The sequence below is a fragment of the Gambusia affinis genome, linkage group LG15 (assembly GCF_019740435.1).
Source record: "Gambusia affinis linkage group LG15, SWU_Gaff_1.0, whole genome shotgun sequence".
Taxonomy (NCBI): Eukaryota; Metazoa; Chordata; class Actinopteri; order Cyprinodontiformes; family Poeciliidae; genus Gambusia; species Gambusia affinis.
The window spans coordinates 1,016,832-1,043,404 of NC_057882.1; the positions used below are offsets into that span (position 1 = coordinate 1,016,832).

General features: G+C 36.8%; 1 protein-coding gene and 1 long non-coding RNA gene across 2 annotated transcripts in view; one reads left to right on the plus strand and one right to left on the minus strand.

The window, feature by feature from the left end:
• Positions 1–3,746: 3,746 nt before the first annotated feature.
• Positions 3,747–4,761, plus strand: LOC122845356. Its single transcript, XR_006373017.1, has 3 exons — positions 3,747–3,891; positions 4,037–4,203; positions 4,337–4,761. It is a non-coding gene; the product is annotated as an uncharacterized LOC122845356 (long non-coding RNA).
• A 2,295-nt stretch (positions 4,762–7,056) lies between these two features.
• The window catches only part of zgc:77151 (uncharacterized protein LOC337153 homolog), a 49,154-nt gene continuing 29,637 nt past the window's right edge, over positions 7,057–26,573 (minus strand). Inside the window, exons 4-12 of the mRNA XM_044141588.1 lie at positions 21,266–21,476; positions 18,657–18,887; positions 16,913–17,019; positions 16,361–16,508; positions 15,160–15,212; positions 14,812–14,909; positions 14,524–14,713; positions 13,668–13,877; positions 7,057–12,398 (exon numbers count right to left, since the gene is read on the minus strand). Coding sequence (XP_043997523.1) covers positions 11,253–12,398; positions 13,668–13,877; positions 14,524–14,713; positions 14,812–14,909; positions 15,160–15,212; positions 16,361–16,508; positions 16,913–17,019; positions 18,657–18,887; positions 21,266–21,476 — 2,394 coding nt within the window. The 3' untranslated portion in view covers positions 7,057–11,252. The remainder of the gene's footprint in view (positions 12,399–13,667; positions 13,878–14,523; positions 14,714–14,811; positions 14,910–15,159; positions 15,213–16,360; positions 16,509–16,912; positions 17,020–18,656; positions 18,888–21,265; positions 21,477–26,573) is intronic.

The window sequence follows — 26,573 nt, forward strand, 5'->3', positions numbered from 1 at the left end:
TAAGAAAATGTTTCCGTTTACATATTTTGCATTTTAGGTCCTCGGTTAGCAGCAAATAGACTGGATTTGCATTCTGGATAATGTTTTCACAGCTTCTTCACATAGAGTGATTAAGTATAAAAAAGTGAAACTTGCACACTTGTTACATTGTCAGCCAACATGAAGGACAATGTTGGCCCCAGTTGCTGAGGAAATGCTGTTCATCGACCTGAACACAATCAGCTTTCTGGTGTTTTCTTTATTACAGTTTTTCTCATGTTTTTGTTTCAAATTAGCTGAGTTTCCATTATGAAAGTTCACAAAACTTTGACAATGTTCTGCTAATGTTGAAAAAAACTATTTTGTTATTGCAGAGTTTATATTACATGAGAAACGCAATTAAAAATGATATGAATACGTTTCTTGATGTGATGAGGAGTTAAAGACATGCGGCGCTGTCATCCTCCTTCCACTTCCTGTTGTTGTCTTTGTCGTCTCTGTCAGTGGAAACACCAGCTGTTGATCAAGGTTTTTCCAATGTTGTCTTTATGAGTCATGGGATGCAAAAAACAAATTAATAAAAAGTTTCCATTGCAGTTTTGCAAAGTATAATAATTTTGATACAGTTTAAAAACCACCTCATCCTAGTGCAAAATCATTAAAAAAGAACATAAATTTTTTAAAATGCCGTTTTTACATTATGTGAATATATTTTTGTTATTCCACTTTGCACAATTTCATGGTCAAAGGCAACAATGTTAGTGAAACATGCAAACTAGGCCGGTCATAACGCTTTTACATCTACAGGTGGGTTTAGTTCTGCAGCTGATGCTCCATTACAAAATGAATTCCAATTTCCTCATTTTCACTGTAACAAAACACCATGAAAATATTTAATTTATTAAGTCAAATTTGAGATACATGTAAGATACATTTATGTATTTTGTGTATTGTAGCTTATTTTGAATTCACACCATCACTGTCAATTTTAACTGTTCTTTGGAAAAAAGAAAAAAATCATCTAACATTAACTCAATTATAATCTTTTTTAATCAGTTTCAGTCAAATTGCACTGACAGAACTTTTGTATTTTTATTGCTTTAAATTCTGCCTTTTTAAATTGTTCACAAATATTAAGATTATATCTTTTTCTCCTAGTTTTAAAATGGAACTCATGAGAATAAGAGTGTGACTTCCAAAGGAAAATCCACAGTTCTCCTCAGCAGAGAGAAGATTGATTTATTGACAGGAAGGAGTCAGATGGAGAAACCGGAAGCTCACTTCTGCAGCTTCAGCATATTTATGATATTGATGTGTTCATCTATGTTCTTTGAGGTCTTACATAAAACATCAAATAAAAGCTTTAGACTCAGAAATATTCGTTAACCTGGTTTAGTTTAATTAGTCTCTAAACATTTTGTCCAGCTCTTCTCTTGAAGTTGTCTAAACAGATAAAACAGATCCCCATATTTTAAACCTGCTAATGTGAAAAAGGTTTATCCCGCCATGAGGTGAAAATACACTCTAATGTTTCCAGTCATGTGGGTGTGGAGATGGATGTGAAACCAGATTAGGAGATAAAAACTGTAGGAGTGAAACAAAGTGGGGATTAGCAGCTCATGTTTCCATCTGATCTGTGGGCTTTAAAATTTCATTCCTGTAGATTTCTAACAGCAAAAAGGAGAATCTGAGACAATTTCAACTGCACACTAATGTTAGTGGTAAATGATGATTGATGCAATAGACTGTACTGCCACTATCTTGCCTGGTCTGATATTTGATGTTTTGACACACTGCATAGTCCCTCATTTTGTTTTAGAACTGATTGTATCTTCTAGTGTATGTGTCTTTTTTTTTTTACTTGCTGTAACAATAATTGCCTTTTGGGGTTTGGATAAACCTGAACCTAATAATTAAGAAATGTAAAGGCTTTCAAACTGCTAAGTTGTAGCTTATCTCTGGATTTAAAAATGATGGAAAACATGATTTTTGTCTCAACAGCCCATGAATGTTAAGGATTTTATGCTTTCCAAAAAAAAGCAAACAAACAAACAAACAAACAAAAAACTACAGCACACACACAAAAAACACAGTTCAAAGTTAAATTCTTTAAATTCTATTCAAAAAGTCAGACCTTCATATAGATTGCTCAAAGTAATAAGAAGCATTTTTTGTATTAATTTGAAACTATACAAGAAAAGAAAGATTTGATAGAGAAATGGTATTTATTTCAGTTATATTATGGTCGATATCCAATAATGGGGAAGACTGCCTACAGGAAGAGTAAGTCTGAGAAGTCAAATGCTAAAGAAACTGGCTTTTCCAAACACAAATAATGAAAGTTAAGTGGAAGGAGAAAAAAATGTTTGGCAGAAAAAAGGTGCACAGAACAGGAATATTCAACACCTTGGGAGGGATGAGAAGCAGAGTCAAACATCTAGTCAAGTTCATAAAGCATTGACTGCAGCTACAAGAGCTAACACTAGCTGCATTCCCATTGATCTTATAATTGCTCAAGCTGGAGTTATGAAAATAAATTTGCTTAATGGAAACACTGCAATAGTGAATTTGCACTCGTTCAACATTTGCAGAATATTGACAAAGTTTTGCTCACACTTGTAAAGGAAATGTAGCTGCAGATGCAGCCGGTAGTGATGGCCAAATGAAGCCTCATGAAGCAATGAAGCTTCACGGCCCATTGCTTTGCCCAAAAGTTCATTACTCGATGCTTCATTCATTTCTCACTGGTGACATTTATTGTTGAATCTGTGACAGCCTTGTCACTCAGACAGACATATTTAAAAACAATTAGTAAATGCAATATTGTCACAAAGTTTTTGTCAAACTCACGTTTAGTAACAGGAAAGTCAGTTAAATCCTATTTAACTAATATTTTTTTAGTTATTAAAGTTATTTGTAGCCAATCCTGCTATATGTTGACTGTTAGTGGCTGTTTTCTTTTGTCATTGACTGATTTGACAATAGACATTAGTTTTAATGTATTCAGAGTGCAGTGCTTGTTGGGGCAGACAGTATTCTTTGAGTTTTGATTTGCCTCCTGAAAATCTAAAATTCTTCTAAAGTTCTTTTTCTTGGATTTCTATTGGCTCTCTGATCTGATCCCTTATATTTTTACTCATAAGCCAGAATTTTACTTTTCCTACAGCTTTAAGTCTGTTTCTGTTGTGCAAGACTGATATATTTTTGCAGAACAAAGAAATAGTGGGAATTTCAAGAAGGTGAGAATTTTGGAGGTGAAGGGTTTAATTATTGTTATTTAAGAACTTTGTGAGTGAATCATCTCAAGTATTCCCTGATGTCAGATTTTTTTTTCTTCTTGCTGGCTCTTTTTCAATCAAGTTCATTTGTGTAGCACATTTCAGCAACATTGCAGTGTCAAAATGTTTTACATAATAAAAACATAAATATAAAGTCACAAAATATGCCATAATCAACCATTGAGAAAACTGGTAACAAACATTACATTTTGATTAGTGCCATCATCAAAATCATTAATACACATGAACTATAAAAGGTTCCTTTTATTTCGGCCACTGCTGAAGACAAATACTCCTCTGATGCGATCAAGCAGAGGCTCATCACACTTTTATTTTGAAAACCGACATGCAAAATGAAGCAGTCACGTGACCCATGTAATGCGAGGCCTCGTTTGTTGTCAGTCACGTGGTTTTCAGCAAGACGACACAAACTTCGAAGCGGGGCTTCATCGGACACGCCCCCTTATTACTGGCTTCAGATGGCCCATCACTAGCAGCCGGGTGATGAGCTGCAGCTTTGAGACACTGTTCAACTTACTGCACCTTTCAGTTATAAACACCTGAGAAGAAGAAGAAGAGCCAGAACTGGATTGTAGCTCAGTGGTCCAAAGTTCTCTGTTCAGATGAAAGTAAGGTTTGTATTTCATCTGAAAATCAAAGACCACAATCTGGAGAAAGAGTGGAGAGAAATCATGTTGCTTGAAGTTTCCAATCAGTGATGGTTTGGGTTGCCATGTTGTGTGCTGGTTCTGCTCCACTGGGTTTTCTATCATTTACAGCCAACACAACTGTCTACCAGGATATTAGAGCCTCCAAGCTTTCTTCTGCTAACAAATTTCATGGAGATTCTGCTCCAACACATCTCAATCAAATGAATGAAACAGGAAGTGGTTTCTGGATGGTCAACAACAAAACACATGGCAGTAAAACCAGCTGACCAATCAGGGTAGGCTTCCCTAAGGTTGCTACAGAAGGGAGTCTCTTCTGATTTGTGACATTATATTCAGAAGATTATTGAAATGGCTCATTTTCTTGATACCGAAGACAATAACTTACCAATAAAATGTTTGTTTTTTCAGATGCAGTCGAAAACCACATGGAAGTACAAACCCATGCAAAATGTCAATTTTGCCTTGTTGATGACCTTTAAAATAAAATTAATGTCGTGAAATTTGGTTAAAAACATTACAATCTCACCTTCAAGAATCAGACTCCATGTTGTGAGGTTTGAAACCTGCAGCTTTAGAGTCCCAACTCTCCATGATAGAAAAACAAAAAAAAAAGTGTGCAGCCTAAACTCGACCTTTAACATGGCGCTGCTAACAAAGCTCCTGCTGCAGAGTGAGGAATGTGTTCATTTCCTCCACGGTGTGAAGGTTTACTCTCTGAATGTTTTTCCAACGCTGCCTTTATGAGTCCTGCAGGGAAGGAATGTGTGCCGTTCCTCCTGAGCTCACATCTCAGAAAATATCTAACGTCTATAATTTCATTAAATTTCAGTGTACTGAAGGCAAAACTTAAAAAGCTTGAAGTTTATATATATATTTATATATATATAAATATATATATAAACAATAAATAAAATAAGATTGGAGACTGGAGTTGTATCTCTTAACAAAATGTTATTGGTGGAGGAAATTATTATTTTAGGAAAACAAATCTGAAAGACTCCCCAAAACAAACCAAATGAAACAAACCAGATGCTTCAGTAAAGATTTGTTTCCATCTAGTGAATATTTCAGGGAATCACACTTTATAGAAATATTTTGGGCTTTTCAGGATGTAGAAACCCAGAACTTTGAAACAAGGTATAACAAAAAAGTTAAAAACACTAAAATGTATATTATTTAAGAGGTTTGAAATTTTAAGGACCACAAATTTGATGCATATGTTCAATATTTAAAGTTTTAATTTTCATCTAATGAGGCTTGTTTGACAAATTAACAGTATCTTTTGAAAACCTTGAAATCAGATAAGTCAGATGTTAAACGTCTGACCAATAATAGTTTATTGGTCAGATGTAAAATTCTGATGTTAAATGTCTCATCTTCACTAACTAAATACAAAATGATCATAATTACTATTTAGAAAACCATCTGTGAGGAATTCATCTATACAACATTTCACTTTGGGAAGCAAGTTCCTAAAATAAATGATTTTTTTCCCAATAATATTCTAATTTACTGAATATTAAAATGTGATTTAGATCAGAAATTGGAAAAACAAATTGCTTGACGGCCAGTAGAAAAAATAATTTTTCTACATTACACTGAAAAAACAACATAAAATATTTTAATTATAACTAACAGCTGAAGATGTCTCTAAAGATATACATTTGAGAGTAAACTAAAGTTGACTAATTTTGAATAATTTTAGAAAACGTTCTTAATTTCTTTAAAAAAAACAAAAGGATCCCCTAACTTTCAAAATGGAGCTCTACCAGACATTTTTAATTTCTAAAAAGAAATAAAAGCTTGGACTCAGAATTTATTAACAGATTACTTTTAATATAAATATACAGTGTTAAAATGGAATGGTACCTGACACTGAAAGCCTTTTACCATTAAATCAGGGAGAAAAAAAAAATAAAATGGAGAAAAACAAAAACAAACCATGTGCTGTAAATCAGTAACAATCAAAATAAAACATATTCTTAATCAAGCAAGAATTTTCTGGTTCCAATCCAGCGCCTCGTGGAACACCGCCAAAGTCTTGAGTAAAACTCGGGAGGCAACAGTCCAGCAGAGCTCGCTCTGGAAACACTCATGGAAAAGACGGTTTTATTTTACAGACAATCTGTGCGTAAATATAAGCAGGAAATAAAATATTTTCTTCTTTAATTCTTAGAAAAGAGATCTCAGACAGACATTCCTATTGTGTAACATCCAGTTTGTAAAGGTGCCACATGGAGCATTTTTCACCATCTGTATTTGGTTGATTTAAGCTACTGCTGTATAAAATGGACATTCGGGAAGTTTGCTATTCAAGACAGTCCTGAAAACTTATGGTGGTGGACAGAGAACATTCTTTTAGATTTCAGTCAAACACATTTCTTCATTTTAGACTGAATTTCGATTCATTTCAGACAAACCATTTTGCAATTATCAATATTAAAATAATCTAAATTCAAATTTTCCACGCAGATAATCAGTTATATACTGGTATACAACTATTTGTGCTTATTTGCATAAACTAAACCTTAATTAAAACGTAATTAAGCTTCTCAAAACAGTTCAAAAATACATGTTTCGAACTTGTATTTTCTTTCTTGAACAGGGTCATTTGGATTATAAAACCCTTTTGACATCTTTTGTCATTACGAGGCAAATTTTAGGGGAAATAACCAAAATGATTTTTTTTAAAAAAGAAAAAACTACATCCAACCATAAAACTAGGTGACTTTGAGGGTTTTTTATATAACTATTGAAAAGATTCTGTTAAGATATCAAAGTATAAAGAGAAAACTATTTAAAAATGACTGACTTTCAAAAAAACTATGAAAATGTCTATGTAATAGGAAAAAAAAAGAGACTTTTTAGCTCCACATATTTTTATCTCCAAATCTGAAACATTAACTGAAATTAACCTGCAAGTTCTACACTGTCCCAAAAATCAAATTTCATTTAAGCTATCAATGGTCATTTTGGTTATCCAGAAACTTTTCTTCATAAATAAACCAGTAAGATACATAAGAGGAAATAGGGCAAATGTACAGATTTGAAAATTGAGAAACTTTTGGGGCATTTTAGGAAGCTGCAGAAGAGTCAAATTAATTCAACAATTCCAAGATGTAAAAATGTGACATGTAGCACCTTTATTTTGATCATGTATCATCATGAATGTCCAACCGACCGCTTGCCGTCCCTTTTCTTAAGTCTTGTAGGTTCGGTTCAGTCCAACACACGGAGCCGAGCGTCGTTCTGGTGTCGCGGGTCTTCTTTCATCAAATCCTCAACACGAGAATTTACAAAAGTCCGCAAAGTTCAACAAAACTCACCTACACTGGGACCCCTTGTTCAAGTCGATGGCATGAAGGCTAATGAACTAATTTAACTTTCATTCGCTTACAAACATTAACTCCAAATTTAAGTATCAGGCACTTATAAGTACTTTACATGAATGAGCAGTGCCGTTCAAGACTGATGCTGGAGTAGTGTGCAAAACACTGTAAGAAATCTGTATAACATGCATAACAAACTGTAAACATTGTGAAACCTATCAAAGAAAAAAAAAAAACTAGCTAGACTATAAGCTTAAATATCCAAACAAAGAAAAAAAAGTTATACTAGTTTAAGACGCTGAAAATAAAAGAGAATAAAATAAAATAAAATGAGTGGCATGTCATTATTATTCAATACATCAACTAAAAAGGAGCAAAAGAACTGAAGCCAATGTTCAGGTGATTCTAAACTGGTCCAGTGGAGCTGCGTTTCACCTGGGAGGAACCAGAAGACTGATCAGACCCAGACGAACTTTAAAGGAACAGGTTTGGAAACTCCATTTTAAAAGCTGTGGTTATTAGAACAAGGATCAGTTGGAAGTTATGCCTTTCGTTTGGCAAATGCATATTAAAGGCGCTCTACACAAAATGAACTGTAAGATCAACCCTCTACCGTCACACTGACGATAAACAGGAGCAGCGATTTTTAAAAAAAGATTTGTATTCTTAAACAACTGCAACTCAAGAAAAATGATCACCATTAGCATCTTGGTGTACAAACAATTTGGTATAAACCGATTTAAGTCAAAAAAGACAACTGATTGATAGGAATAATTGTCACAAAATACATATACTGTTAAATACAGAATCTTTGGAACAGTAATTACAATAAAAACTCTAAATGTCAGAATGCTAAGTTAACAAAATTATCACCATTCTAGTAGCAGCAACTTTGAAGTGTTGTACAGATGAGTAGTCAAAAATTTTTATTTAAACATACAAAGTGAGCTAGAATCCCCACATAGCAGATTTTGGCTTAAAGGTAAATCAAAGCATGGCAAGCTAGCATGTTAAGCTAGGAAATGTTCCACTCTCCGTACAGTACCTGCAGTACAGATGTTTGAAACTCATCAAGGTCATAAATTTCCTCAAAGAGCCGGTTGTGGCATAATGCTTTGATAAAACTATATTCAACTTTTAAGATAATATATCTTTCTCTGCATTTATTGAGTACTTCTTAAAGTATATTTAAACATTTTTTTACACTGATGTTTGACAGTATAAAAAAAAAAACCTGATAAAATAATTAATCACATAACTGCTTTCTTTATGTTCTATTCTGGAGTCTAGTGGGCCACCAAAACAGCTACGCCCGGCTGGACTTGGCCCACGAACCTCAAGTTTGAAACACGCTGTGGTTTGAAAAAACTGTTAAGAACAACAAACAGTCCAGCTCAACCAAGAAGGTTTGGTGCTTGTGAATTAATCATAACCTAATAAATCTCAATGAAACGCTAACTGGCAAAATTATTACTGTTGTATCAGTAATAAACAAAACCTTTATTAGTTAATGGGAATATGTATATAACATCCAAAAATTAAGAAGGTCCAAAAAACATGATTGATCCAAACAGCTATTTTTTAAAAACTGACGAGACATTTATCTGATGCGTTAGGATATTAGCATGTTGAGCTAACAATAGTTTGAAACTAAGTGATGTAGGGTAGCAATCATTCTTCCAATGACTATTTGTATGTTAACTCAACACTTTCATGGAATACGAAAAATATGGTAAGCAGCTTAAAATGGGAGTCAGACATTGTTTCTAATGCTAACACCAAAGAGCATTATTTTATGTCAGTGCTGGTTGTTAGCTTCTGAACAGCAGCTTTGTGGAGGACCAATATTATTTTTACCCTTATTTCATTTTAAAATGTGATAAGCTCTTCAGTGAGCACCACTGGCCACATTATTTGTTCTACAAACGTGTTCCTTTAAAGCTCTCTGGGACCAATAAATACAGGTTTACTGATGTGAGGAAGCAGAGCCAGACAGTAGTTACAGTAGTTACCCTGTTGTGAAAAACATTACTGCGATAAAGAATATATGACATTTGTAGGTTTTTTTTGCCCAATAATTATTTTACAATAAAGAAGGAAAACAAATTAATGAAGTAAAATTGTAAAAATACTATCAATAGCAGAATTATACAGGAGTCTGGTGGAGCACTTTGGTGCATCTGCCCATATACTGAGTACACATTGTTTTTTCATGCAATCATTCACAAGTATTTTTGCTGAACATGGAACAGTCAAACAAATCTGATAAAAATAATTACTAATAAGCACATTTTTTCATCTTTTAAAATATTTCTTTAAAATATTTTCTCTGTGGATAAATCAATGTGAATTTTTCCACCTATTAAAAACTTTCTGACTTGCAGCGTGACAATATTCTGAGCCTTGAAACAAGTCAAAAAACAATGTGGCCATGAGCTACATAGCTAGGAATAAACAGCACCTATTAGTTTGAGTCAAATACAAACGGTGAGAAATGAGACAGTAAATTATAACTGGCTTAAATATGACAAAAAGCAAAAGGAGTACAGTAGGTGTGCAAATCTGAACCAGCATATGTGGTGTCAAAGCGAACAGGAAAGTGAGTTAAAGAGATACCTTGATGTTTGACAGCAAGAAAAGTGACATATTTTTTGATGCAAGATTCAATTTTAGTTTCCTGTTTCTAACAAAAGGTTTTAACCGACATGAAATTCCTGGAATCACAGGTGCATCTGAAGAAATTAAAATGAGAATTCAACTTAATAATTCAGTCCATAAAGTGAAACTACAGAAATTTCATGGATTCATTGCAGAAAGAGATTAATTTTAAGCATTTATTTCTGCTTTTGGTAGTTATAGCTCACAGGTAATTAAATGTTATGGAGGCAAGAAAAGCTCATTGCTACAGAACTTGTCTGTCCAGAGTGCTATAGCGAAGAATCCAAATGGAAAGTTTAGTGCAAAGAATATCTGCTAATCCTCAACCACGAGTTACGCTTTCTGAACCGAATTTATGGATCAAAACAAACTCTTTGGTGATTTTTTAAGTTATCGAGACACACCTGTACAGTGCATGAATCTCAATATGGAGGCAGGAGTTGCTCACTCTCAAGCTCCAGATACAAGATTGGCTTTGATTTCAAATTTACCGATTTGGCAAGTTTGAAAACAGCCTCTATCTGTTGAAGAAGGACGCTACAGATGTTGTGGACATCCTGAACATGCTTTCAACTCAAACACGTTGGGTAGTTTTATAATTCTCAAACAGGGTACAAAAAAAATGGGGCAAGGCGGAGAAATGAAGAACCTGAGGTAGATTAGACTGTCGGAGCTACATGTGGGATCTAAGAATCTGAACAGAGACAAAGGCGAGAGCAAGCCGACACGATAGTGAACCTGGTCGATGGATGTGTTGTAGAAACATCAAGGTATCTCGGTCTGAGTGGATGCAGATGAAGCCGGGAATGGCGAGAGTCGCCGGCCCTTTAAGGCACGTTTGTGTACGTTTACATCAGCTAACGAGCAGGACTGAAATGCTTCACTTTCACTGGATACATTGTGAAGACAGCTTTTCATTTTGAGCCCTAGATTACATTTAAACACTATCAGAAAATAAGTCTCTCCCTACGGACGTAGAGAACAATTTAAAAACGTTGACTAGCGGACGACACCAGGGATGCTGTAGGAGGAGTCATGATGCATAGCATTACCCAAACATGATATCTTGTTCTAACTGTTGTGGATCCATTTCAGTTTCATCGGAACGTAGAGGAGAGACGTGTATAGTGTTTCCCAGGGTTATGGCAGTGTTCAGGAACAAAAAGAAAATCATCTCCCGTTTTTGTTTTAACGGAAATTCATCTGTGATTGTCATGATTCTGTTTGATGGCGTTCCTCCAGAGAAAATGGAAATGTAGCGAAATAAATGTCATTAAAGAAGCAAACGCCCGGCGCAGACGAGTCTCTGAGGTGATCCTGATTTATGGAAATAAACGCTAAAAACAGTGTGTGTCCGTGTCGGAAGGGCCGGCTCCTTTCAGCTCCGCGGGACCAGGACACAGGGTCGGATCTCGCTCCGGTTGCTCCTTCCCCATCAACTCCTCCTGCTTCTTTGCCTCCGTCTTCGCACTTCCATCTCCAACTTCGGTCCTTTTGGTTTCGGTCGGAGGAGGAATTTTCACAAACCTCGTCCCGTTCATGTCTTCCTCCAGTTTCACCTGGAAGGGTGGAAGTCCCAGCAGGAAGGCCCTTATGCGGCTCGGGGAGCTCAGGTCTGCTGGCTCCTCCTGGCCCCTTGCCTCCACGCTCTGAACGCTGGACACCACCAGAGAGCTAGAGCGGCCCCTGAGGCTGAAATCCTGCGCTTGCTCCTGGGGGCCACTGCGCGGTCTCTTGGAGGACGACGGATCCGAGTTTCTGTTGACGGCCTGTGGACTCTGCTCGGGGCCCTCGGTGCTGGGCCGTTTGGGTGGTAAGCGTTTGCTGAGGTTGAGGGGCAGCGCCTGCTCCGGCGGCGGGGTGATGGGGGAGCAGGGTGGCTTGGCGCTCAAGTCCTGCGACAGCGCCTCCGACAGCCGGCGGGTGAAGGTCTGCAACTGAGACGAGTCCAGGTGAGCTCGCATCACCTTCCTCACCTGGACGCTGCAGTCCAGGTTGAGAGGCAGGACGCGGAGTGGAGGCGGCGGGGGCCGGCTCCTGGATGTGCCGCGCTGACCCCCTTCGTCTGAGCCGCAGCCGGAGCAGTGGTGCTGGTGGAGCTGGTGCAGCTGAGGCTGCAGCTGCTCTGAGCTGGGGTGCGGCGTGTCCGGGTTCCCTCCTTTGGGCTGGAGGGTGAAGATGGCCGGGTGGAGCTGTGCCGGGTCCTGAGGGGTCAGGGCGGGGCTGTCGGGGCCCCTCTGCCGGCTAATTTGGCTCCTGAAGACATCCAGAGGGCACACGCCTTTGATGGGGCTGAAACCACTCAGCGAGCTGGTGACGAAGTGAGGGAGAGCAGGGATGAGAACACTGGGAGGGGGAGGAGGCCCCGAGTCGCCGCGTTCCGACTTCAGCTCCGTCGTTTTGAAGGGGAGGAAGGAAGGAGACAAGGGTGAGAGGTCAGGGGTCAGGGGCATGCTGAGCGGGAGGATGGCCGGCTGGATGGGCTGCAGGGACGAAAACAAGGATGGATTACAACATAAAACTGATCTTTCAAAGCTTTCTTTACAGAGTTTGGGAACTTAACAAGCATTTTCAAGGTACGTTTTCACATTTTACCAGCACCACCTGAACATCAAAACAATACAAATGAACACAAGATGAGTTTCAAATATAACTGATTTTTGAAATAACTGATTTAGTAATCGATCAACCATTAAACTAAAAAATAGGCCATTTTCTGAAAGAACAACACTTAGAGCAGCAATAAAGCCAAAACTGTTTTATATATATATATATATATATATATATATATATATATTGCATTTAACACTACAAACACCTTTTTTGTCCGTAAATATGACCTACCAAAAACTCAAGTGGCAGTTTTAGCTTCTCCTACTTCAAATTATGTTAAAAATAAATAAATAAAAAAATTCTATTAAGCTCCTTTTTCTGTGCAATTATTAGTTGGTTTATCTGAAAAACCAGCAGATCTGTTCTATGCTGTATTGATGTTACTTTAAGCAGAAAAGGTTGATCTTTTCATGTGATGTTTTACCTGTAGATGCATTCTTTGCCATAAATGATCAAGCGTTGAAAGTAATGCTAAGTTAATGCATTTTAGGCAATAACATATATTTTTTCATCTAAAAAAGGAACTGAACTGTTTGTTTATCTGCTTCCTTTAACATAGTTCTAAGATTGTATAATAAAAGTTTAAAAGAAAAATCAGCAAAATGTGCCAATTTATTTTATTTGATTATTGGATAGAGTATTTGACAGATTAATAGATTACTAAAATAATTGTTAGTTGCAGCCCTACTTTTTCACTATTAACTTTCATGAGATCATTTATTATTATTACTGTCTTGTGATAATATTCTACATTCTACAGTAGGAACAAGGTAAACTAAAATCTAAAACTTTTATCTTTTGAAATGTCACACACACCACATGCACCTAAGTTACAAAAAAATGTTCTGTTTTCTGGCATTTAGTAAAAAGAAATAATTTAGGTACTTTAACAGACCTGAAACAAGAGAAGTTTGATCTGATTTCACTTCAGACAACGAGAAGAAATGTGTCTGTTTTATTATCTTTATATATTTGGTGTCAACACTCTCCAAATTTAGGCTTTTAATCAAACGTTAGATTGCAACTTTATTATAAAACTGTACAGTTTGAATATTGAACACTATCCAAAATACCTAAAGGATCATAAAGTCTGGCTTTGCAAAAGGAAACAGAAATGAGAGCAGCATCAGGACTTTTACCCGGTGTGTGCTGCTGGGTGTCGGTCCTCCTCTGCCTACAGGGGGCAGCAGAAGACTGTGCTGCTTCAGCTCCACCACTGCTGCTGGTTTGGTTGCTGTTTGCTGCTGAGCCAGCAGTTTGGCCTGAGCAATTAGCGTGGATTTGTTACGAGTTCCTGGCGGTCGGCCTCTGCCTCGTTTCACCACCATGGAGCCGTTTGGACTCAGAATCTGTTCAAGGACAAGAAAGGAAAAAGTCGGTTCTCAGGTGGGTTTAAAAAATTTTTTCAGCAAACAGGAATGCTAAAATGATTACAAACTAAGAAAAAAGTATGTTGTATATTCAGAAGAGTTCTTCAAAAGGATTCTGAAAATCTGCCATGTTTGTCTGAAGTGGGCGTGGTTATTAAACAAAATACCTTTGATGAGAGAAAAACTTTGCCAGTTTCAGTCACTCTACTTTTAACAAGAAATGAACAACACAACTTTTATCTATTTTTCTACAGAAAAACTTGTTGACACTGTAGATTTTTAATGTAGCAACTTAAAAATGTCTTTTAATCAATAAAACTTATTCAAACGAAGCTACATGCTGCTTCCATTAATTGCGTTTCTGATAGAATGGAAACAACACTATTGCGAAATTGAGTTTTTCCAATATCAGCAGAAAATCAAAAATGCTTTGAGCATATTTGTAATGGAAATGCAGCAACATCTTGCTGTATTTACTAATTAATAACAGTTGTTATAATTAATAAGAACTAAATCAGGTTTTGATTTGATCAGCTGTGCTATCAGCTTTTGAAAAGAACAGAAATAGGATAAAAATGACAGCAGAACCTGAGACTGGGTGAATCGACCCTTCAGTGTGACTTACAGGAGAAGGCGGAGCAGCAGGCGACAACGTTCCTGTCCTCCTGTCCTTGGGTTTTGGTCCGGGTTTCCTGCCTCTGGGCAGAGGTTTCCGTCCTCGTATTCCTCTGGGTTTGGAAGGCAGCGGCACATCGGGGATTTTAAACTCTGCTCCTCCTCCAGCTCTCAAGTGCTCCTCGTATGGAAGCATCAGTCTGAAAACACACACGACAGTTAGAGGTTTTAGTGGACAAGTTCCCGGTTTTGGATCCTGATGAAGGCGGTCGGGATGAGGGGGGTTTGTTCGTCCGACCTTTCGTAGTGTCTCCTGGTGCAGGTAGCTGCGCTGGTGCTGCCTGGACATCCGCCCAGCTCATTGTACACCACCTTCCACAGGCGGTCCGAAGTCACCTGACATACAAACACACAGAACAATAACCAGAGATCCTCCAGGGATCTGTCATCTTTGACTTTGGTTTTTGTTGACTCAAATGTTGCTGCACCATGTTGGAAGCTAAATATTTGTGATGTTTTTCCTCTGATCCAGACATTTCTGTAATATTTTTAAGTTTTTTGGATGTTTTGAAAGTCTATCAGAGATTCACTTTTGAATCTTCTCAGCTTTTTCAACAAAATCTCAACAAAGGTAGATCATGCTCACCTTCTTGTAGCCACCAAGCCGTTTGACCACCGAATACATGAGGAACAGGTCGACTGCAGAAATAGATCAAAAATGCAAACCAGGTTCAGCTCAGTAAGTCTGTAAGTTTCCTGATGAAGTAAAACTATGAAACTACTGAATCCACATTGATCAAAGTTTTTTTAAGCTCTCTGATCGATACAAATGTTTCCAAATCAAAATTCTGTTGGTTGAACATTTAATACTGAAAGGAAAGTTTATATTCACAGGTAGAGACTCCAGTGGTTTTTAGATAGACGACACCAGCAATTAAATAACGGAGAGAAATGAGTAAGAGTTGAAAAGGAAAACTAAAGTCAGAAGAAAATGTCCTATTATATCAATAAAAGGACAACACTGAGGAAAAGAAGGAAAATTTGAAAGATGAAAAAGGAGATAAAATTACCACAAAAAAAAAGTTAAAAACAAATAATGCATGGAAGGAAAATCAAAACAAAGCTAACAATTCTTAGTTTTTGGTAGTTGACTACTTTATGAATTAAACATTTAAAAAACACTAAGAACTCAAATCTTTGTTAATTCTTTGCACATTACTGTGTGAAGACTTTTGTACCAGGAAAAAAAAGTTGGTAAAACTTTATTTGGCCGAGTGTGGATAAGCCTCACATAACACTATCATAAACATGACTTAATGAAGTGTCAATCGGTACATAATAATACCTTTAATGCAAAAGTTGATATTTTTATTGGACTTTTAATACACGTCTTAATGCAACTCTGCATTCAAAGTATCATTATTTACCGAATGACACTTCATGACAACAGTCAAAGACATTCATAAAGACTCCTCCATGTTCATGACAACTATTACGTCATGTTTATGATAGTGCTATGTCAGTCAAAGTGTTACCAAAATGTTATTAAAAACAATAGACTGCAAAATGGTGATGGGATGAATTGACCAGACGTAGAGAAAAAAAATGTTTTAGTTCTAAGACTAGAAGAGAAAAGCTGAAAAGTAAAAGATAAGGAACTCGTAAAAGAAAAAGACGAATCAAATGGAAAGCTTCACAAAGAAAATACATAAAAAAAACTTAAAAAGTATTAACAACACAAAAAAGGATTAAATAAACTATTCCAGAGTAACAACAGAAGATTATTTTTATTGAAGGAGTGAAGGAAAACTGAACAACAGAGAGAGGAGGGAAAACGGAGGACTCACTCTTCTTGAAACCTAGGTTGGGAACTTTGTGGATGGGCGATCCGTGGCGCTCCATGAAAACAAAGAGCTGATCCAGGAACAGCTGCTCCTCTGGATGGGGGAGCCAGCTGCCCTCACATCCGACCTCCACACTGCCCATCACGTTCTCCTGCAGGAGGAAGAGAAGAAAAAGGAGGACTGTTTGAGTCAGTCCACTTTTCAACAGTTTTTTGTTAAAGTCCTGCTTCGTCAAACTTTCCTGAATAACTTTCCATATTTTCAGAGAAACGTAGTGAAAGTGGAATTGGTTCAGTATCAAACACTGTGAGGATCAGGTTCACCCACATCTTCAGATCTTCTCTGTTAACATTTTGTGAGCAACAACAACAGTAAGGATCACTGGAGATGATCTGCTTTGACTTCTGAAACTAATTCTTGGTCTAACTTCTCCCTGGACTCCTGTGTCTTTATCAAGGTTTGGAAGGGAAGAAGGAGCAGAAGATGTTTATTCAATCAGAGTTGGGCTCAATGAAGGCTTTGGCTTTCGATAGCAGAGAATAAAAACACACCGACCTTCATCTTTTCGATCCAGGACTCTGGTTGGCCAGAGGTCGGAGAGTCTTTGCTGTCGCGACCTTTCCTCTTACGAGGTCGTCCTCGAAGACTCAGAGATGGACACCCTGGGGGAAAGGGACACGATGAGGACAAACTTTTAAAAACAATAACAATGTACTGCAGAATCTAAAAGAAAACATTAATCAAGACGTCCAGCAGGGGGCAGCGTTTCACAAGCAGGCTGTGAAACGCTTGCTTGTGAAGCCACGGAAGTGACGTTTTTGAGTCTGTTAGTGGCAGACAACAGAATTGAAATTATTTCTGAGGCTGACAGAGAACAACAACTCGGGGTGGAAGATCATTTCAAATCTTGAACAGAAAAACCACAGAAACCAGTTTAATTTGTCAATTAACAGCAACAGATTAACCGCCGTAGTGGACAAACAGGACTGTGTGTATGTGTGTGTGAAAATTATTTACCCTGAGCAACTAAAAGTCAGAGTGATATGAATAATCATTAACATGGTGGTGAGGTTAAGCTGGTTAAACAGGGCTGAAATTATTAATCCAATTAATTGACTGTTGAAATAATTGTCAACTAATTTAATAACAAACCCGACAAAATATTAATACATTTTGAATTCAAGATAAAAACAAATTTGCATGTGAATATATTTAACCCCAAATTCCACAAAAGGCATAGTCATAACTTCACCCGGCTCATATTCACTGAAGGAATCTTATATGATTCCTTTTTAGGCAATAAAATGTTTATTTTAAAAATGAAAAAAATAATTTCCTTGCATCCTTTAATGCATTTCCAATATTGTATAAAAAAGCTATTAGGGGTCAAAAGAAAAATTTGTAATATATGGCAATTTTTAAAATCTGATTAATAGCCAGAATAATCAATTACAAAAATAGTTGTTGATTGCAGCCCTGTTATTAAATATTGTTGAAATGGTAATTTTCAAACATTTATTCATGCAAATTTTATTTTAAATGTTTCTCAGAATATTACATAAGAACAATAATAGTATATTTAACACAGGATATGTACAACTTTTCCTCACTCTTCTACCTTCTTCTCCTGCGACTCTCCAACCTGCATTATTCAGTTACTTTAACTGTGAACTTGATGTTTTCTTTGTTATTTGCTCTCCATAGAAGCTACTTCTGGTCTTGTGTTCTGTTTTAACTGCTGTACCTTCCTGGAGGAGGCCATCCGCTGATATATTGCTGCCATCAAATAAATGTTCTCCCTCTCCTGCTATTAACTTTTGGTTTTTATAAACATAGAAAGTTCTCCTACATCAGTTCATGCATTTATTTTTTTGTGTCTGAAACCTCCAGTTGGTCATGGCAAGAGGCAGCTTGATCTGAGCCGTGTTCTGCTGGAAGTTTCTTCTCGTTAAAGGTGAATTTTCCTCTCCATTGTTGCTATATGAATACTCAGTGGAACATTCAGCATGTAGCGATTGCTGGTCCAGGAGGAGTGAATGTTGCAAATCAGTGATTCAATGCAATCTGCTGGATTTCTTTCGATAGAAACTTCTTATACTAATTTGAACAATAAATTTAGATCAATGTGCTGTCTGATAAGTAGGATCAACTGGAATGATTGTGTTACTGAATCGAAATGAGTTGCTAATTGCCGTTATACAAACAAAATTAATTGAAAAAAGAATCTAAGCAGTAGAAAAAAAAACTGCTTATGCTTCTTCAAGCTGTGGCACTTCTGAATGTTTCCAGTTTCACTCACTGAACTGCCAGGAGAAACAGGCGCTGCTCTCCAGTGTCGGGTGGTTGAAGGTGTCCCTGCAGTACATCACCCTGACGTTGGGCAGAACATTGATGGCCCCAAGGGCCAACAGGTATGGATCCTGCAGCGCGGGGTCCCTGGCTCCATCCTGGATGCGTCTCTGCAGGGAGCGGAAGCGGCAGTACTGTGGGTAACTGAGAACCTTGACAGTCTGCTGCTGCGACGGCTCTTCTGCGGGGAGACAGCAGAAAAAAAAATAGCCGCTCAGAATCCGCATGGTGACCTCTGACCTGGCCTTGAGGAAAATACAAGCTGCAGAATAGTGAAGCAACATTTCTGCTGACAGGTCAGAACTTTGATTGATTGACGTCTCATTCTAAAAACTCTTTGTTTTTTACTTTTTATAAAATCACATCCAGGATTTCTCCAAGGAGAAACACCAGCATTTAACACTAAATAATTATTACTCCTCTGGAGAGAGGCTAATTTTTTTTTTTATAAAAAAGAATTATGGTCATATTTGATTTTGTTTTCTACAACAAGATTACAAATATGAGCAAAACTAACTTTTATGCTGATATAAAACTATTTCTGTACACTTAAATGTCAATATATATCTTGAAGATTGGGGAGAATTGTCAATATCGGTAGGTTTTTGTAAACAAAAATATACACACATCCAAAACAAAGATAAAAAAAATAAAACAACTAACCTAAGCATGATTTTGTAGGCAGAGACAAAAAAAAACAATTAAATCAGAAATTTAGATAAAAAAAATTTCAGTTAGAATTTTTTTTCAAGCTTCTAAATCTTTTAAGATCAATGCACCAATCAGGAATTTTCTATATCAACGCTTCAGCTGAAAAGTCAAAAAACAAACTGCGCCACAAGATGACAAGATGTCAGCTGATTGGTTTACAGAACAGTTATACTGTTGCTTCATTCTTCTGTGGGAACAGCTGAAATGCTTTCATACAAGGCATTTACACCCCGTGAATGTTTCTATTTGTTTTATATTTCAACACCACCACTGAAAAGTTTGGACACAACTCCCCACTGAACAGGTCAAAACAAAACGTCCTGTTCATGACGGGAAAAATGAGACCAACAGACAGGAGAACAACATTACTGTCAATAACAAAAAAGTAAAAAGTTACTTTGCTGTTGAGAGTTAAAACAACAAATTTAGTTCTTTATGAACTTTACATTTATACCTCTTGACCCTTTTTATGTTCTCTGGTGTTTTTAAATGAGATTTTACGTTTGCAAGTGCTGAATAATTTAAGAATAAAAATAAAAAATAAAAAAAGGGACTTCAACAGTTTTTGCAGATAAAAATGTGAAAATTGTAGAAAGAATTTGCTTTCCGTCATCCCGGGTCAATACGTTACAGAAGCAGCTTTTACTGCAGTGATAGCTGGTAGTCTTTAGTCTCCATCTGCTACACGTACATGGGGAATTAAAACATTTGGTAAACTCTTTAGGAAAACGGCTCAGCATCAGTCACACTGGATGAACAGAAATTATTCTCCATTTTAAAACAGATTTTCTTCCAGGATTACCATTTGCAAAACAAACCAGCTTCTTTGTTTTTGCATAAGAAAATCATTCTTACAGCATGATACTGCCATCACTATGTCTCATAATGGAAATGAATTGCTAAGAGTGAGTCACAGTTTTAGTTTTCTGCTACAAAACATTTTAGCCATAAATCAAAAAGTTATATTTATGCTTCTGATCAGATCTTTGAATTTTTTTTTTACAGAGGTTTTATTTAACAAGTCAAGAAGGACATATGGACTGTTAAAATCAAGATGTGATTTGGCAAATCAAGGACATATTTAATAAAGTAAACACTCAAAACAGGAAATGGAGGAAAAAACATCAGGAAAAGTTTGACATTTTTCCAGACTTTTTATAAAGGTGGAAAATAATAGAAGCAGATTCCAGATTTTTCAAGACTGCAAAGGAACGCCAAAAATCACGCATAGATTGGTTTCATTTACCAATGAGCTGATTTCTAAAGGAGGCAACAGATTTTACTTTGGGATACCAGAACAAAAGGGCCAAATGCAACAAACTCACTTTGAAAAGTGATGTATCATGGTTCTTTCACTTCATCATTTGTCTCTATTTTGCATCAATCTATTAAAATACCAACAAAATACTTGGAAGTTTGTAGTTGCTATATATAGCAATGTGGAAAAACAGATGGGTGTGAACACTTTTTCAATTCACTCCAACATCTCTGCTTTGCAGCGAGATTTGCAGCTGCTACACGTTAAAGCTAGCATGACTCAGTTTTTCCTCCAGCTCTTAAACCTCAGGGTTATCTCTGAGCCTGAGATGTGCTGGTGAAAAGCAGGAACAGGGAGAAACATGGAACTATAAACTGCTACATTTCTGTAACTCCTGCATAAGAAACAGAAAGTTAGAGGGCAGAAAATTCCCAGGGAGAAACATGTCTGGCTGCCCGCAGCAGCTCCAAACATCCTGTATCATTTTAGAAAAAGATAGAAAACGAATGAAGTGGGTTTGACTGAAAACACTTTCCGTCTGCTCATATATTTACAGAAATTCATTGCATGTTTGGTTGCGTTTTCTTTACCCTCAGCTTTGACTTCCAGGAGCTCATTGTTATTGCTTGGCATGACGCTGCCGCCGCCGTCTCCGCTGTTCTGTGGAGGTTCGTGGACACCATTTGTCTTGACCACTGGAGGCATTGAGCCACCGCTCCACCCGACTAGGTGGGCACGTGACCATTTCACCAGGTCCTCCACCCGTACCACCATCTTCCTGGACACGGCCAGGACCTCGTCCTGATGAAACGGAACAGAAATTTGCTACAGAATTGCTGGAACAGAAATGAACGTTTCAAATATGCAGGATTAGTCTTTATCCACTAGTAGGTAAGAAATATACAGTGCCTGTAAACGTATTCACCCCTTTTAGGTATTTTATAATTTGGAGTCTGTGACTGACTTAAAGGGGTGAATTTTTATGCAATCATATGTTCAATGTTACTTTTTTTTTTTCTTAAATGTCATTTCATAGAACTCAATTTCACTTTGATGTTAAAGGGCGTTTTCATAATTTTCTTGATAAAAAAAAAAAGCTCAATTTGTGATGGATTTTTCAATAAAAAGAGTGAAACATCCAAGTGGGTGAAAACTTTTTATTGGCACTGCGAAGAGTGAAACTGCATTTATATTTCTTTTTATTAAGGTAATCAGGTTAAGCCTTACTGCTGATTTAAATGTTTATGATGATGGAGATTTCTGCTTTGTAAGCTGGCTTCAGAGACATCTTATGTCCTCTGAATTTAAGTGCCTCCGTTCAGAAATGAAACTGGATATATTTGAAGGTCATGTGACCTTTAGATCAAATCAGGTGTGTGGAATGTAACATTAGATTGTGATGGATTAGAATATCTGCCAAAGCACAGCATAAGTTGTAGTTCTTTGCTTTTAGACATTTTCTCAGCTTTCTTTAATCTTTATTGATCTTCCTTCAGGATGGATGAATCTGTTACTGGTTTTGATTACTGGGGAGAAGCATACTGCTCTGTTTGTCTCTGCAGCTGCAAGCAGAAAGCAGTGAAAGTGCTGCTGGCCAATTTCAACCACCACAGAGCAGCAGGTGTTAAATTCAGCTGTCCTTTGGCTTTTATAATGCTACAAGAAAGACTTCCGAAGATGTTTAGTACTCACTACCTGCGGACTGAGGTTTACTGCACATAGAGTGAAAATTAACATAATTACCGCTAACAGGTGTAAGAGCATAGACTAAGGGCATAAAAATTAACATAATTAATGTTAATAAGTTAGCATTTCTACTAACTGATTAATTTAGGCATAAAAATTACGAAACAAAATTCTCCTACTGCTACAAACCTGCATGAGGAAACTTTTCTGAGTTATGCCACTTATTAAAATAAATACATATTGTTTGAGACACAAAGTGCTTCAAGTCTCAAGTATGCTGACCTATTTATGTGGTTCACACAAGTTGCAAGGTGATTAAAATATGTTGAGAAGGGCATTTTTCTTTAAGAACAGTTTATGGAGTTAAATCATCACAGACATTTTGATTTTACTGTGCAAAAAATATGTCTAATTTTCACCACGTCAAATTTCTCCATATTGAGAGGCTTTTCACTCTGGAACCCACACATTAAGGGTGATTTCATATCCGGTAGTCTGATAGACTTTTTAATTGGGTAACAAAATTGCAACACTTGTTATTTTCAGCTCATGCGGCTGTTTTCCCCTTTGCCTGTGGTGGCACTGCAACAAGAATCAATGAAGGAAATGGCATGAAACCCTCTGAAAAAGTCAACTTCCTTCTTTACAAAATGTAAACAAAAATGGAGTAATGTCAGATTTTAGCAGCTGTAGAATTTCTCTTTGGCAAAAAATTAAAAGCCATTTCCCCCACTATTGCTAGACACTCGTGTTTGTTTTGGTTGCATTTACCCAGAATGTTTTGCGCTATAGTTGTCTTCTTGTTGTTGGAGCAGGCTCCGGTCCACTTGAATCCACATATACATTCGAACTGCATTAGAGTTCACATCAACCAAACAAGGACCTAAGTTTCTAAGTGGACCAAGGTTAATTTTTTCGGTCCACATCAGGGTTTGATTACATGTTCATAGCTCCGCAAATGAACTGGATTAAACAGTCTAAACTTTAAAAATCGTTTAAGGTTCTTCAAAAGAAGTCTCCAAGTGAACGTGGGTCGAAAATTCAATAGGAAAATTAAGAATAAAATGCAGCTCACATTCTCAGAAGCCTGGACAAGTCAAAGTTTCCTGTTTTAGAAATCTTCTTGTAGAAAAATACCTAGAGGCCTTGAATAAACCAGCTCTGTTCAGCTCCTCCTCCATCCCACCTGAGCAGGTGAAGACATTGAGCTGAACGTGTTCCAACAGAAGAAAACACGAGGACACAAAGGAATCTACAGAGAGCAGGATAAGATACGTCCAAACTGCTTAAGAAAGGTTTTGTGATAAAATATGACTGCAAAGTAGATGTTTTCAGCATTTCCCCACACTTTAGGATTTCATGTTCCAGTCCCTTTCCTCCAGGAATATTACGACAACTGATCTGAAAACAGCTGTTTGAACAGCTACGCTTTAAAAATTTTTAATAAAGAGATGTGGCCCCTTTGCTCAGCGACAGATGATGTCAAACAAACATACTAACTCGTTGCAAAACACTCCAATATGAAACAGGAAGTTTATGAGAGGGTTTCTTCTCTTTCTGTTCCGTTGAGTCATTCTAGAGAAACATTATGAGCTCGACAGATTATGGAGGATTCACAGTCAAACCCGTCGTCTTAGTACAAGATTGAAACTGACGCTATACCCAAATTAAAGACTAAAAAACTTTTTAAAAGCTTGAATCTATGAAATATTTAACAACAAAATATTTCTGAACACTTATTTACATAAAGCCATTCCTGAATTGTTCTCTTCTCCTTTGATCCAATCATCTACATGACTTTATTGTGTGACACAACTACTAAAATTCAATGTTTCTGCCAATAGAGGTATGAAGGTCTGATTCATTTCAGGGTTTTCATTTTAGTCTTTTTTTCTTTTCCAGAGTGGAATGGTTACCCAAAAATAAGACAATGATTTCTGCGCATTCTCTTTAATCTACATGGGATCAGCACTAAATATACACGGTTACGTAAACCCTGACTAATATTTTGATATGCAGAAAGACCCTATATTCAGATTACTGAAGTGAATAACAGAATTATGTATGGATATTTGACCACTTAATATCGTGATATTTGTCACGATAGCAAATTTTGCTGAGCGATTAATTGTCCCAAAAATTATTGCGATAAACGATAATATTGTTTGAAGATCTTTTTACACTGATTTAATGGAAATGATGTAATAATGCATGTGATTTCCTGCCAAAGATAAATACACTTTATTTTCAAAAGAACACTTAACGCTGGGACTGGTAAAACAAAGAAAACAACCAAAAACAAAAATAAAATGGATTCCCAGTTTCCATTAACAAAAATGTACTTGAATAAAAACACCAAAGTGGAAATAAATACTGTATTCAACCAAAAGAATGCAGATTATGAAGTCTGTATATCAGTAATCATTAGATTTAAATAGAGAAGATGGGCACATCCGACTACCTGATGCAATAGTTCACTGCAGAAGATGAAAATGTGTCTGAAACATTTAGGAAGTCTGTGAAAAAGATGAGATTGTTGCCTTTTCAGACGTCTGCAGGATGACAAAGTCAAACGAGTCGAGCTGCAGCTAGACGGCTGAACATTTAGAAACAATTGTGTGATCATCTCCACCTGCGCTTGTACTTCCTAAGTGAAATATTTTGAACAGCCAATGAGAGCAGACCAGGAAACGTTTTAAAAAAAACAAACAAAAAAAAAAAAACTATTTAAACAAGTCTAACTGCAACTTTTGCACATGAAGTCCTTCAGGTGTTCCTGAATAAACAATCAGGAGTCATGAATAAGTTTACAGTAAAGGTGGAGTTGCAGCCGACTCCTCCTGTTTGGTTTGTTGGTCGGGGGTTTGGCACTCCTCCAGTGACCTCCACCTCCTCTCAGCTGCAGCCAGCAGAGAGCTGCTCAAATTCCTGCTGCTGCAGCTCACAATGAGCTCATCCCAGGGAAAAATATGGCCAAACTCAACCTCTGGCCTCTATTTGAGTCTAAAATAAGCTAAGAAAAAATGCTTAAACTATATAAAAACATTTTAATGTGCTATCTAAGTTTTGAAGTCAATTTAAATCAGAACTTCAAATGTTAAGAAATGGGAATAAAAAAAGACAATAGATGCTAAAAAGGCAGAAAGCAATATTTGTCTTTTATTCTGTCCTAAATTTGGCCACAGACTCTATACAACCTACATTTACTTCCTGTGTGTAACTCAAACAGGAACCGGAGATAGTCTAACATGTTTTCAAACGCACCAGAAAGTGCAGATGAAACAGCTGATTTGGATCTGTGAGGATCCACAGATATCAGATCACTCTGATCAGAACCAGAGAGATCCTGGGACACAAATGAACCCTGGAGGATCTACTGACAGACCAGTGAGCTATTCAGAGAACAGAAATTCAGTTTAAACACATCCTGTCTTTCCTTATTCCTGGTGAAGAAAACCACTAAATTAACAACTCAAACAATGTACTGCACTAAGGAATGGGCGGAACTGATGCAGTATCACACCTGACATTCATGCATCAAATATCGGACTGAGGAAATGGAACATATTTTGACTTCTTTTATTCTGTACATTTAGGCTTGCATAAAAAAAATGCCACACTCAATTAAAAAATAAACATAATGTCATTGTACATAAACAGATGTTTTAAATATAAGAGTGGACAAATATTTTAGGTTTATTAAATATTTTTGGATCTAGACTGATTTATAAAACATTAAGAAACCACACAAGAACTATCTGCCAAAGCAACTCCTTTAACATTTGTGGCTTCAGAAAATGAATTAGGGCAACTCAGAGACATACCCACTTTAACAACAGATTATGACTCCAATAAATAAAATCTACCAACATTGTGTCTTTTGGTTTGACCAAAGAATGTGATCTTTCTTATTTCATGAATCAACTGCTACAAATGGTGATTAGAACCATGATAAACTGAAGTAGGATGTAATGAAACATCCACAGAAAATACACAATTAAATGAAACTATACCAAACATTTAAGCATTTTAACAACTATGTATCTCCAAATAAAGATTGAAATACCAAGCTAGTAAATGCAATTAAAAAGTAGGCTAAGAAAGGAAAAAAAATATTTTTATGCACTGCAATGTTGTAGTTCTGAATCGTGGAAATCTGAGTGATTGGACTCCAGCCAGAATGCTAGTGCAACAATGGAGAACGTTTGGTGG